This window comes from Aquarana catesbeiana, linkage group LG03 (assembly GCF_042186555.1).
Source record: "Aquarana catesbeiana isolate 2022-GZ linkage group LG03, ASM4218655v1, whole genome shotgun sequence".
In the NCBI taxonomy this organism is placed as follows: Eukaryota; Metazoa; Chordata; class Amphibia; order Anura; family Ranidae; genus Aquarana; species Aquarana catesbeiana.
The window spans coordinates 91,814,097-91,828,787 of NC_133326.1; the positions used below are offsets into that span (position 1 = coordinate 91,814,097).

Sequence of the window (14,691 nt, forward strand, 5' to 3'; positions counted from 1 at the left end):
GTTCGTGTCCCATAGACTTTAACGGTGTTCGCGTGTTCGAGCGAACTTTTTTCCTGTTCGCATGTTCTGGTGCGAACCGAACAGGGGGGTGTTCGGCTCATCCCTACTGCCCAGCCATTAGACCATCAGTATTGTGCCATTCCCTTATGGCCAAAGTTTTATTGCCCTAAAACATGCTTATTTAATGGATGGCTTCTTTCATGAAGTCCCCAAATAAAATTAAAGACCTTATTTGATCTTCTCACTCCTTGGCCTGTCTATGCAGGAGCATTTGTAAAATGATGCACATGTACTATTATTATTATTATTATACAGGATTTATATAGTGCCAACAGTTTGCACAGCGCTTTACAACATGATGGCAGACAGTACACTTACAATACAAATCAATACAGGAGGGATCAGAGGGCCCTGCTCGTTAGAGCTTACAATCTAGAAGAGAGGGTCAAGTGCAAACAAAAGGTAATAACTGTGGGGGATGAGCTGATGGAAAAAATGAAAATACAGTTGTTAGGTGTGGGTAGGGTAGGCTTCTCTGAAGAGAAGGGTTTTCAGGGATCGTTTAAAAGCTAATAAAGTAGGAGATAAGTGGACAGATTGGGGTAGGGCATTCCATAGGATTGGGGAGGCTTTGGAAAAGTCCTGGAGGCGAGCATGGGAGGAGGTGACGAGGGAGATAGAGAGCAGGAGGTCTTGAGAGGAACGAAGAGAACAAGTAGGTTGGTATTTAGAGACTAAGCTAGTGATGTAGCTGGGGGTGAAATTGTGGATGGCTTTGTACGTAGTTGTTAGAATTTTGAATCTAATTCTTTGGCCACGGGGAAGCCAGTGGAGGGATTGACAGAGAGGAGTGGCAGACACAGAGCAATTGGTAAGGTGGATGAGTCTGGCAGCGGCATTTATAATGGATTGAAGAGGTGATAGACTAAGCCAATGAGAAGGGAGTTGCAGTAATCGAAGCGAGAGATGACCAGCGAGTGAATTAAAAGCTTTGTTGTGTCATTGGTTAGAAAGGGGCTTATTTCGGAGATGTTGCGGAGGTTGAGGCGACAGGATTTGGACAGTGATTGAATGTGTTGCTTGAAGGAGAGTTCAGAGTTTAGGACTACACCTAGAACCTTGGCATGGGCTTATAGTTGTGCCATCGATTCTGACAGAGAGATCATGGGAGGGGCAAATGGGGGAGGAAAAATTATAAGTTTAGTTTTGGATAGATTGAGTTTGAGGAAGTGGTGTGACATCCAGACTGATATATCTGATAGTAAATTAGTGATACGTGAGGAGACAGAGGAAGTGAACTGAGGGGTAGAGAAATAGATTTGGGTGTCGTCAGCATAGAGGTGGTATTGGAAGCCATGGGAGGCTATCAGTTGACCCAGGGAGGTGGTGTAGATTGAAAATAAGAGAGGCCCAAGAACAGAACCCTGGGGGACCCCAACAGAGAAAGGAAGAGGAGAGGAGGAAGTAGAGTTGTAAGAAACGCTAACGGTGCGGTTGGATAAGTAGGAAGAGAACCAGCGAAGTGTACAGTCATGGAGACCAAAGGCGTGTAGTTTTTTGAGGAGGAGGGGGTGGTCAACCGTATCAGAGGCAGCAGAGAGGTCCAGGAGTAGGAGTACAGAATAGTGTCGATTGGTTTTGGCCATTAGTAGATCGTTTGTTAGTTTTAGGAGAGCAGTTTCTGTGGAGTGTTGAGGATGAAATCCAGACTGAAGGGGATCAAGAAGGTTATCAGCGAGGTGGACGCTCAGTCGGTTTTAGACCAGACGTTCGAAGGGTTTGGATAAGAAGGGGAGCAAGGAGATGGGGCATAGGTTGTTAAGATTGGATGGGTCCAGTGAGGGCTTTTTAAGTATGGGTCTGACAAGTGCATGTTTTAGAGAGTTGGGGAAGATGCCAGAAGAGAGGGTGAGATTGAAGATGTGGGTTAAAGAATGTAGCATAGTGCCAGAGGGTGAACATAGCATTTGTGAGGGAACAGGATCCAGAGGGCAGGTGCTAAGGTGGACATTAGCAAGTAGTTTAGCAACTTCATCTGTAGTGGTGGGGTTGAAAGAGGAAAGTAATGATTGTGCCTGTGGGCATGAAGTGTAAAGCGTGGAGGGTATCGGAACAGTAGAGATCTCCACGCGAATTGTATCAATCTTCTGTTTGAAGTGATTGGCGATCTTCTGGGCAGTGAGTGAGTTGGCGGGTGGAGGACGAAGTAGAGAGTTGAAGGTGGAGAAGAGTTGACGGGGATGATAAGTTGCTAATGAGGGTGGTAAAATAGGTCTGCTTGGCAGAGAGGAGGCTGGAATTGTATTTTTGGAGGGCAGATTTATATTGGTTGAAATCTCTCTGAGACTTGGTGTTACGCCACAGGCACGCAAGAGCACAACTGCATTTTTTCAGACTTCTAGTATCATCTGTTTGCCAAGGTTGAAGGGGTCGGGGCTTGATCCTGTGTGTAGTGGGGGGGACCAGTGAGTCCAGTGAGACTAAAAGTGAAGCGCTGTAGACAGAAGTGGCTAGGTTGGTGCAGGATAAGGGTGAGATTTTGTCGTAGAGGTTGTCGATAGCAGAGTAGAGAAGAGAAGGGTTGAGATGACGTAGGTTTCTGTGGGTAACTTTAAGGTGGTTGGAGGGAGAGGAGGTGAAGGAAAGGGAGAGAGTAAAAATAATAGGGTGGTGATCAGAGAGAGGCAATGGATAGTTAGAGAGGTTGCATGGAGTGCAAAGGTGAGAGAAAACGAGGTCAAGGATATTGCCTTCGGGGTGAGTAGGAGCATGTATCCACTGCTTCAAGTCAAAGGAGGAGTTTAGGCTGAGAAGTTTGGAAGGGGCAGTCGTATTAGTATCAATGGGGATGTTGAAGTCCCCGAGAATGATTGTGGGGATTTCATAGGAAAGAAAACAGGGTAGCCAGGCAGAGAAGTCATCAAGAAAAGTTGATACTGGTCCAGAGGGCCTGTAGATCATGGCTATCCTTGGAGAAATTGGAGTGAAAAGACAAATACAGTTTGCTTCGAAAGAGGTGAGTGACAGAGAGGGAGGTGGCTGAAGTACCTGAAAGGTGCTGTGGGGCTAGAAGGATTAATTTCGACACCTCCTCCCTTACGTCCACTGGATCTGGGGGAGTGAGTCCAGAGAAGACCACCATGGGATAGGGCAGAAGAAGACGCAGTGTCGGTTTTGTGGAGCCAGGTTTTGGTAATGGCGAGTAGGTTAAATGAGTTGGCGATAAAGAGGTCATGGAGAGAGGTGAGTTTGTTGCAGACAGAGCGGGAGTTCCAAAGGGCACAAGAGAAAGGGAGTCTGGTCTTGGGAAGAATAGAAATGGGAACTAAATTGTGTTAATTGCGGCTGCTGCCAGAGGGTGAAGGGTGATGGGTGCATGGGGTACAGTTAAATGATGGAGGCCCAGGGTTTGGGGATATATCTCCAGAGGTTAGGAGAAGCAAGAGGGTGAGGGAGGTAATATGGGAGTGGGATCTATATGAAGGGACATGGCCTAGGGTCTTGGAGATTTTTAGTGTGTGTGGATTTAGAATTAGCAGGAGTTGGTGGGTGTAGTAATAAGGAGAGGACAGAAGTGAGGGTGATATATATATGCTGTGGGGGGGGGGAGGGGTGAAGGAGAGATAGTTTTAGGATAGAGGACAGAGCTGTCAAAAGGAGTGGTAGAGAATGCATGTTACAAGGAGAAAGAGCTAAAGGAGTAAACAAGGTCACCTGATGTCTGTGTGGTGTTTTTCAAAGTGTTTATCTTGTGTCCCTTCACTTTGTGCATTCGCTGAAGTGCAGAGTCAGAAGTGCTTCCACTTTGAGAAAGAGCCCAGTTGCAAATGTGTGCCCCCTGCAAATGCTTCCCCCAAGAGAAGCTTATATTTATACTGATAGGGGTGGGGTGTGGGTGGATTTCAATTATCACTCAGGAGGTAATAAAGCTTGGCTGGTTAACAGGGCAAATTTCCTAATTCAGAAACAGACTAGCAAGAGGGCACTAAAGTTAAACGGGCCATAATTTTGGGTAAGACAAGGGAGATAATAAAGCATTGTAATGAGGTCAGGTCTACAGACGGTTAAGTAAAAATAACATACCAGCATTATTAGAGACACATAAGAAAAGCAGATAGCAGTGTTTCAGTTTTATGGGTAGAGATGGTTCAGTTAGCACATACCAGCATTATTAGAGACACATAAGAAAAGCAGATAGCAGCGTTTCAGTTTTTTGGGTGGAGATGGTTCAGTTAGCACATACCAGTATTAAGATATCACTCTAGGGAAAAATGGTTGTTTCCATCTACAATTAGGTGTATTAGCCCTACATGATCATTATTACAAGGGCTCTTATGAAAAAACTGCCCAACTTTGGCAGTGGGAAAATAAGCAAGTCCCACTATAAATTTTACATTTATTTGGAAAATAGTTGACATGGAAGGGTGAGTTAGATAATGGCCTTTCCTTTAATTAGCAATCAGAAAGAGAGAAAAAAAATTTAATACAGCAACGTATAGCAACTAATCAGATTGCAACATACTGAAAAATTGCATATGTTGTCGGCGCTATATAAATCCTGTATAATAATAATAATAATATGCTGTTTAAAACCGGTAGATTATTTATGATATAAAATGTAATTGTTTTGTTGTTATAGTACAGTTTGGTTACAGCTCTTAAGAATGGTTAACTGTCAACTCAACTACAATTCTGCTTTCCAAGTAATGCAGACCCCCTAGACACCTATTTACTGCATGGCATTGTAGTGATGCAACATCAGTAGATCGTTTTGTACAATAATAGAACACATTCAATAAAGTGTGTTTCTTTATTATTCATAGACAACCATGATCAAGGTTCATCTCCTGATGATATGGTTGCTGTAAAATGCATTGACCATTACCCTAACTCCTAGCCCATCAATAGGCATACAATGATAAAATTTTACATCAGAAGCTTGAAAAGGTATACCAATACAATATTAAAAACAGTTCGCCTGCAAGGTGAAGACTCATTTTGCCTTTGTCAACACATGTTGAGTAGGACCCCTTTTATAAAAACGTCAGCCTGGTGCGTCTAGGCACCAAACTTTTCCAAGCTGTTCAGGAGGTGGTATTGGAAACCTTTTTTCATGCAGTTAAATTGCCACACCTTACTGAACTTAAAACTACAAACGTAAGTAGGACCCCCCCCCCCACTATTACTTTGTGAAGAATTTAGTTCAAAGAATAATAATCCAAGAGCATACTTAACCTTAAATTGAAATGAAACCCTTCTGTCTTTACTGCCATGTTAAACTGCCCATACACTATTATATTTTTGGAAAAATGTTTGTATGAACATTTTTACAAAACATTAGTACATTGGATGATTTCATGAATGTCTTTACCATTTGCCTGGTTGAGCTGATTAGAGGGCTCCCCTTACACCGCTTATCCTGTTTCCCTTGGGGGCGTTGACTGGGTATAACAGGGCAAAAAGTGGCATGGGTTCCTGTAGTTAATCCGGCTCTGAATATCTTAGAAGTAGATGCAGAGCAGGAACAGGTTAACTGGCAGTAGAGAGATTCTGGATCTCGAATGCAAAGTCAGATGATCAGAGGTCAGCAACACCCGGGCAGCAAGAGTACAAGGTCAGGAACCAGAAGCAGAGTCAGAGCCAGGTCAGGGTCAACATCAAGCGAGCAGAAGATGTACCAGAACAGCAGGCAGGATGCAAGGTCGAGTCACAAGCCGAAGTCAGCAACAGAGGTTCAGGAACAAACAGGGTGAACAAACAGGGTCAGGATAAAGGTGATCAGGTCACAAGCAGAAGAAGCTGATGACCACACAGCAATGAACATGAGTCCTGTGTGCAAGCACATTCCTTTGAGCACAGGCATTCATTTGAGCATGACCATTCCTTTGAGCTTGAATTTCCTGACAGTCACCTGAAAGTACTTTAAAGAAAAGTTTGCTTTTTAACATTGAATATCAATTTGACCCCACTAAATATTAAAAAATCAAACAAACTATCTTAAAATGAAAATTATTTAACACAATTCTACTAGTGTATGACCAGCTTTATCCTCTATTGACAAGGTGTTGCACATGTGATCAGCTATGACACCAGCTATTTGATGGTTTGATAGTGACATGCCTTGAATGTAACAGTTTTTGTAAGGAATTGCTGCTTTTTTTTTTTTGAGGTTCCTGTTCAAATTGTTGGGTCCCTGTAGGAACATTAAGATATATGTATGTACATTATAAACTAAGAGAAATTGGACTTGGATAGGGTACGCAGTACCAACCATCCTCTCCCATTTTTTATTTTTTTTGTCTGCTGGTTTGTTTGTTTTTTTGTCCTTTTAAAATGATAGTTTAGAAGAATAAATAAGATGTATTTAAATGTTGCTTAAACAATGGCATACATTAATATGGGTTGTAAGTAGATGCTGCAATGCCCTGTTGTGATTTTGTATGATGAAATATGTCTTGATAAAAATAAAAATGTATTATAAAAAAAAGAATGTAATGCCGCGTACACACGACTGGACTTTCCGGCAGAAAAGGTCCGATGGAATCATTCTGTCGGACATTCCGATCGTGTGTGGGCTTCATCTGACTTTTTCTTTCTAAAATTCTGACGGACCTAGAAATAGAACATGTTTCAAATCTTTCAGACGGACTCAATTCCTATCGTCAAAACCGTTCGTCTGTATGCTAGTCTGACGGACCAAAAATGACGCAAGGGCAGCTATTGGCTACTGGCTATTGAACTTCCTTTTTCTAGTCCCGTCGTATGTCATCGCGTTTTAAACGAATGGACTTTGGTGTGATTGTGTGTAGGCAAGCCCATTTCAGCGGAACTCCATCGGAACTCCGTCGGAAAGGCCGTCAGAGTCTACTCTGACGGAAAGTCCGGTCGTGTATACGCGGCAAAACATTTTTTTTAAACTGTTAAATCAGTTGGTTTATTCCACTTTAACTGTATTTGTGTTTTTTGTTATTTGAAAAATGCCATCTAGCATTTAAGTTGGGAGAGCCAAAACTACCAAAGTTATCATTCTAGGCTTCTCAGCCCCATTATGAGTGAATCTCATAGAGATCTATTATAATGACTAACGTGTGGGATTCTGTTCCCCTGCTCAAGACTACCGTTCCTAATAAAAAATATTTCACCAAGAGACATTGATGTTTTAATGTTTTAAAATTGCATGTAAACTCAACCCACCCACACCATTTCCTAGGCCCGTTAGTGTTAAACAGCCTTTTAACACTAGACTGGTAATATGGAGAGGATGGGACATTTTTTATGTTCTTCTATTATGCAACTGAGTGATATTTAACTGGTCGTTGCCTTGCAACCTTGTGGCTTGATTCAATACAGATCCTGAACTTGGAAAATAAAATAAATTATCTCTACTCTAAAGGATATGTATGTAAAGCCAAAACCATTTTTTAGTGTTACATAGAGTAGGAAAGTGTTAAAACCAGGTTATTTTTTATGTCCTACTGGTGAGGTTTCCCTTCACTTCCTGATATCAGTGAGGCAGCAGAAAGTACTGGGATGTTTCCCCAAAGCAAAAAGAATTGTCATCTTAGACAGTTTGCTTTTACAAACAGTTTAAGTAGAATTCCAGCTTACACCTAACTAGTCTTAAAGGCTAGTTACAGTAGGTGTAAGATGGAATTCTTGCTTCAAGTGGAACTAAGCCTTCCTATTCTTTTCAGCCAAGGAAGCTGCCGTCTTGTGCTCTGTTTGATCTGCACCTGCCCTAGTGCTGCACATCTGATCAGTTATGACACCAGCTATTGGATGGTTTGACAGTTTGGTTGAGAGCACAAGTATGACAGCTAACATTACCAGTTTGCCTTAAATGTAACTGTTTTTTGAAATTGTAAAATTGTTGGGTTTAGTTCCACTTTAAGAACATTGCAGTAGGCATGTGACATCAGGTAAATGGAAACTTTTATAGTATGTTAGCAGTTATATACTCATTATGCATAACAGTAACCTCTTTATATGCTGATTAATAATTAGCGACTGAAGAGAAAGTAAGAGTGTGACAATAAAATATATTTTCTCTGTAGGAGTCCCTGGGAAGCGGAGTGAGAGTTTTTATGACTGCTGTAAAGAGCCCTATCCAGATGTGACATTTACGATTACAATGAGACGTAGAACCCTCTACTATGGGCTGAACCTCCTCATTCCCTGTGTTTTAATATCTGCACTCGCCTTGCTAGTGTTTCTGCTACCTGCAGACTCAGGAGAAAAGATCTCACTTGGTAAAAATAGTTACTTGAAAACAGAATTGACTTTTATCAGACCTGCAATGGTGTTTGCAATCTAGATATGCGAATACATTTAGGTGATTAGACAGAACGCAGAGCTATTATGCAGCAAGGTGCAGCAGTCACACATTTTAATATTCAGGTCTTGCCATTGCAGCATGTCCTATGACTTTGGGTTTGAAATATTTTCTTAAACTGATATGTAGTGTTATGTACTCATCCGCTATAGAACTGACAGGCTCAACTGCATATAAGAAAACCTATTAAATGAGGAAATATTTTGATATATGGAGTGCTTATGTGGTCTGCAGGTCAGACATAAACAGCAGTGGTTTTGTAAACAAGATGGGTTAAATCGGGTTCACAAAAAAGTGCACTTTGATAAGTTTTTATATAAGGGTCTATTTATAAAATATTTCATATGCAAATATGTCAACATTCACCCAAAAATCTCAAATTACCCTTGCCAATGTTTTAACATGTGCAAACTTTTATTTTCTGATATTGTCTTTTGTGGTACAAATAGTGAATCCTGTTTGTTCTTGTGTTGCCTAATTAAAAACAGATATATGTCAGTCTGAAAAAGTCCCATATTCAGTTACTATGTGATGCACAGGCCTTATAAACCAACTAATAAACTTTCTTTACTTTCCCTGATTGAGCCAAATCCTCCACTGTGTCTCACCTACTCCCCCTCCCAGACACTACAGGAGGCTATAAGTAAAAGAGGCAGTGAATCCGGGGTTGTCCTGCCAAAATCCGCTTCTTCCCTGCCACATAGTAGGTCCAATGCCATCATGTTCTATACCAACCTTTTTCAACCAGTGTGCCACCTGAGGTAGCCAGGGGTTTTGCGGCATCCTCATAGAGAGGCTGTCACATGAGATCAGACTCCTGATCCCCAGCCAAACTGTAAATCCGCATTTTGGGAGTTCAGTCAAGCAGCGAATGGAAAGTGAAAGCAAGGGAGAGGTGTCTTGCTGAGTGTGTGCTCTGCTCTCTGCCTCCCCATACAGTGCAGTACCCGGCAGTCAGAGTGAATGTAAAGTACTGCCGATTTTTAAAAGGCTATTTGTATATGTGTGTGTATATATAGGGAAAACGTTCCCTAATCTTTTTTTTTAATTGCACTGCACCGAAAATGCACAGTGTTTGCCACTATGCAGAGGTACCATTGAGCATAAATGATACCCCTGCTTTCTGCTAAAGAGCACTGCATTTGCATGTCAGGAACGTGCGTGATTTTGCACTCATTCTTTGACATGTAGTAATGTGAACCAAGCCTTAGAGTGGGGTGGCTCGAGACTGAAAATGATTTTCAAGGGTGCCCTGACTGGAAAAATGTTGAAAAACACTGTTCTATACTGATGTAATTCAGAGCTGACTGTCTTTTCCTTGTTCATGCAGTCAGCCCCCAGATGATGTACAGCAAGTGTGCCCCTTCTAGCCACAGGTCCACCCTTCTCCAGCTATTTTTGAAAGCTGAAGCCTCCTGGAATATGTGACATGGATATCCCAGGAGGCTTCAGGCGAAGGGTCCACGCCATTCTCACCTAGGTGAGAATGGAGGATGGGAGCGGGTAGAAAGAAGGAAAAATATATAAATACACACACACACTAGTCAGCTTGGTAGCAATGGGAAAATTCTCTAAAATCATTCAATTAGGAGAGAAACTAATCTAATTGGATTTGTAAAACATTCAAAAAACAATAATATACACTGTATATTAACATAATACTATGTTCAACTACATTCAACCAAGTTTATGCGTTAGTAACTATGTTTTTGAAACTTGCGCTAATCCAGGAACCCTTCGCCCAACTGACAAATAATAATGGCCTATTTGTCATCTAAATCTGGGCAAAACTTTAGAACATTCAACCAACAAACAGTCCACAAAATGGACTAATCAACATTTGATGGAGCGCTTACTGCTAAAAAGATTTTACCTAACATTTATTTTCTATTTGCATATAAGCCAATATTCACATTAAAATAATTTTCCGATTTGTGCCAATTGTCCAACAGCAGCATGCACATGGAACCAAGTAACTTTCAGTTTTGCCCCATTCACACATTAGCCACAGCATTATTTGTGTGAAAAATATTCAATGCATTCACCTTTGCCAGATAAATATTTATGTCTCTAGCTGCATGTACTGTGAAGAATGTCATCCCAAAACATCACAACAAAGATTCAAAAGCTAAATTTAAACTGCTTTAAATCCTCTGCTGTATCTGCTGTATGATTAGATAAGAAGTCTGGAAACCTGCCAAGGTGCTGCTTTCAGAAAGTAAAGGGGTGAGAAGCAATGATTTTAGTATCTCTGTTGTGAATTTTGAAGATGAACGTCTCCACAGTGCCTATAGCTAAAAAGGTAAGTACAGGCTTATTTTAAAGTGCTTTTAATGCTTGTTCAGAATATGTACATAAGTTAATGTGCATAGTCAGGACACAGGTTCACTTTTGGAAGAATTGGACAACATATAACCCTAAATTAGACCTCAAAGTACTAGCAAAAGGATATTGTGAATCTCTACAGTATCCTGTTGAACAGAGGTTATATTAAAATCTGTCTTTAATACAAGACATGGCTGTCTAACAGATGTAGCATTATGTAATAAAGCAATTTAAAGAGTAATTAGAACAACCTGTTTTAATACATAATGTACTTTTTAGAAACCAACTGCTTGGAAGTAGAAATATATGTGTTCTTTGAGTTAACATTTGGACAGTGAATGTTATTATTTGCTTATCTCAGAATCACAGGGTTTGTTTCTAAGTCATAATGTAGTCAGCAATGGGTTTAATAATGTATTATTCAAAGTCTGCAAATACATAATTCAGTACTATGCTTTTGCAATAACTTGATATATATATATATTTTTTTTTTAAATTTAGGTATAACTGTGTTGTTGTCACTTACTGTATTTATGTTACTGGTAGCAGAAATAATGCCTGCCACATCAGACTCTGTGCCATTAATAGGTAAGATTGCTGGAACTATATACATTGTTTTACACAGTTAGAGAACAATTTATGTAATACAGGAGATGTTAGTACATTATTTTGTTGAGTCTCTAAAATTGCTCTACAGCCTGAAAACTGCCATTTACTGCTATGTATCAAAGACTAAATACATTGAATGGATAGTAATTTTGTATATGTAGTACAGTAAGAAATAAAGATACCTATCCAAAATTCTGCATATTGCATATTACATTTTGCATTAATTTGTCCAGTCAGTAGATGAAACTCTAGTCTCCTTTTCACAAATAAAGCACTTTACAACTTTTTGCTAACACCTAACAAAATCCTTTTGAGTACATCACAGCAGTGGCCCATCCCCAGGCTTGGTCTTCAGTTTTAATCAGGATAATAGAACCTCAATGCAAGTTGCATCTGCTGTGCTATCTCTGTAGCTAACCCATACTTCTCTTGAAATCATTTGGTTCTCTGTAGTGCCCCACTCATACTGCACCTTTATTTCAGGCCCCTGCTGCCCTGTTCACCCATTGAGAGCAAGGCTACAAAGCCCTGTATAAGCTCTGAGTCACTCTAGTAGAAATATACATAGGCCTAAGGACAATCTTTCCTTGTCAAAAGAAGTTTATTGAGTATACAATGTTATAAAGATACATAAAGTAAGTTTACAAGGATCTATAAAGTAAGCTCATTGTAAATATCATGAAATTTCAAATATTAAACATTGGGTTCACGTAAACCTAAATTAAAGATATATAGCATTTCCTTAGTTACTTTTGTAGGTATTTAAATGATTTATACCTACTATACATATTGTTTACAAGTAGAGTGTATATAGGTCAAATAAATTCTGATAATGAGCTTTAATCGTAAGGTGGAGAAAAGGAAAGAGAAAGAAGAAAAAGGGTTGAAAGGTAGAGGTATGGTCCACAAGGTTGTCCCGCTCGTCAGTTTATTATTCTTTTTAGTTCTCTTTGAAGCCTTAGAATGGGTGTCTCTGTAAGTCATTTAATCTGTTACCATGGCAACAGGACAGAGTCATTGAAGTTTGACAGGAACTGTTGTTTTATCCAAGGATGCCAAAGTTTTTCAAATTTTGGAATTTGATTTTGATCGATGGCTACCATCTTAGCATGGGACATTGTATTATTCATTCTGTGAATTGTTTCTGCTAGTACCAATGTAGGAGATTTCCATGCCTTGGCCACTGTTTGTTTTGCAGCCGTTATTAGTTGGATCATAAGTTTGAATTGAGAGAGTGTTAACCATTCCGGTTTTAGATTAAGTAAAGTTAAATATGGATCTGGTTGTATTATTTTTTTAAATATTTTAGATGCAATCATGAAGACTTCCTTCCAGAAGGTTTGGATTACTGGGCACGTCCACCATATGTGTAAATATGTGCCTATTTCTGGGCATCCTCGAAAACAAAGAGCTGAGGTATTAGGTGAATATTTTGCCACTCTAGCGGGTACAAGGTACCAGTGAGTTAGGACTTTATAATTTGTCTCCAGTGCTAAGATGTTGGGTGAAGATGACTTAGATGTGAGCCATATGTTAGACCAGTCCGTGTCTTCTAAAGTTCGTCCCAGGTCCTCCTCCCACCTCTGAACGTAAGAGGGTCTATTAAGATTTGCTACTCCATATAATTGATTATAAAGTGATGAAATTGTACCTTTAGCAAATGGATCTTTTGTACAGATTGATTCAAAAATGGATAATTGGGATAATGGTGTATCCCCCTTTAGTAATGGTGTATAGAAATTTTTGATTTGGAGATATCTAAATATCTCAGAGTTTGGTAGATCATATTTTTCTCTAAGCGATGGGAATGAAAGGAATGATTTAGATGCTATGAAGTCATTTAGTGTCTGAATGCCTGATGTTGTCCAAGCTTTAAAAGAATTTGGGTAGATCCATGCTGGATAAAAGGCCGGATTTCTGATAAAAGAAAGGAGAGGATTGTGTGGAGATTGTAACTGATATTTGGTTTTTAGTTTATCCCAGAGAGATAAGAAGTGTTTAGTTATGGGATTATGAATTTTAAAGCGGTCTTTATGATCAAGCCATAATAAATTTGATATTAATAGAGGGTCATTTTCTGAAGCCTCTATAAATACCCATAATGGGATTTCCTGTTTTGCATGGTATTTGGACAGACTGGCCAAATGTGCTGCTCTGTAGTAGTTAGTAAAATTAGGGTATCCCAGGCCTCTTTTATTTTTGGGAAGATGTAGTGTGTGTATAGGTATACGTGGTTTACAAGAGCCCCATATAAACGAAGTTGCTCTTTTTTGTACTATTCTCAAAAAATAGGAAGGAATTGGAATAGGGAGGACTCTGAATAGATAAAGCAATTTGGGTAGAATAGTCATTTTGATTGCATTAATCTTCCCTATCCAGGATAAAGGAAGTTGCGACCATTGTTTTAATAGATTTGTGATCTGTCTTAATACAGGAGGATAATTGGTTGAGAATAAGTCAGAATGAGATGCTGTTAAATGAATTCCAAGATATGGGATTGATTTTTCTGCCCATGTGAATGGGAGTGCAGCCCTAGCCGGGATCAATTCCATGTTTGTGAGTGAAATATTAAGCACTAGGCATTTCTTAGGATTAATCATAAGGCCGGATAGGGCTGCAAATCCATCAAGAGCTGGTATTAAGTTAGGACCAGAGACCTGTGGTGATGATAGAAAAAGTAATATATCGTCTGCAAATATACATAATTTGTGTGTAATACCTCCTACTTCAATGCCAGTTATAGTTTGGTTTGTTCTGATGTATTGGGCCATGGGTTCAAGTATAAGGGCAAATAATAAGGGAGATAATGGGCAACCCTGTCGGGTACCTCTTTCGATATTAAAGGCTTCAGATTTGTATCCAGCATATTTTATATAGGCTTTGGGTTTATAATATAATGCTTTGATCCATGTTAAAAAGTGGGGTCCAAAACCCCATTTTTGTAATGAATATTGCATATATTGCCAGGATACTGTGTCAAATGCCCTCTTAATATCGAGAGATAGAAAACATAAAGGGATTTTCCGTTTTTTAGCAATATGTGCCAATAACACTGCCCTGCGTATATTATCGCCTGCCTGTCTATTTGGCATGAAGCCTACTTGATCTCTATGTATTCATTTTCCTATAATGCTATTGAGGCGTTTTGCTATTATTTTTGCTAATAATTTAATATCGAGGTTTAACAGAGAGATAGGCCGATAATTCACACAGGAAGTATCATCAGAAAGGGGTTTTGGGATCATACAAACAATTGCCATTAGTGTTTCTTGCCGAAAAGAATGTCCATCTAGAAGTTTGTTAAAAGTTTCAGTGAGAATGGGAGAGAGTATTTCTGAGAATGTTTTATAGTATAAAGCCGAGTAGCCGTCTGGGCCTGGTCTTTTGTTAAGTTTTAGGTCTTTTATGGCGTTAGCAACTTCATC

The 14,691-nt window shown here is 39.7% G+C and overlaps 1 protein-coding gene across 2 annotated transcripts in view; it reads left to right on the forward strand.

Moving 5' to 3' along the window:
* Positions 1-14,691, forward strand: part of CHRNA7 (cholinergic receptor nicotinic alpha 7 subunit) — a 365,015-nt gene that overhangs the window by 333,298 nt on the left and 17,026 nt on the right. For both annotated transcript variants that reach the window (XM_073618832.1, XM_073618831.1), the window contains exons 7-8: positions 8,055-8,249; positions 11,159-11,245. In XM_073618832.1, coding sequence (XP_073474933.1) covers positions 8,055-8,249; positions 11,159-11,245 — 282 coding nt within the window. The remainder of the gene's footprint in view (positions 1-8,054; positions 8,250-11,158; positions 11,246-14,691) is intronic.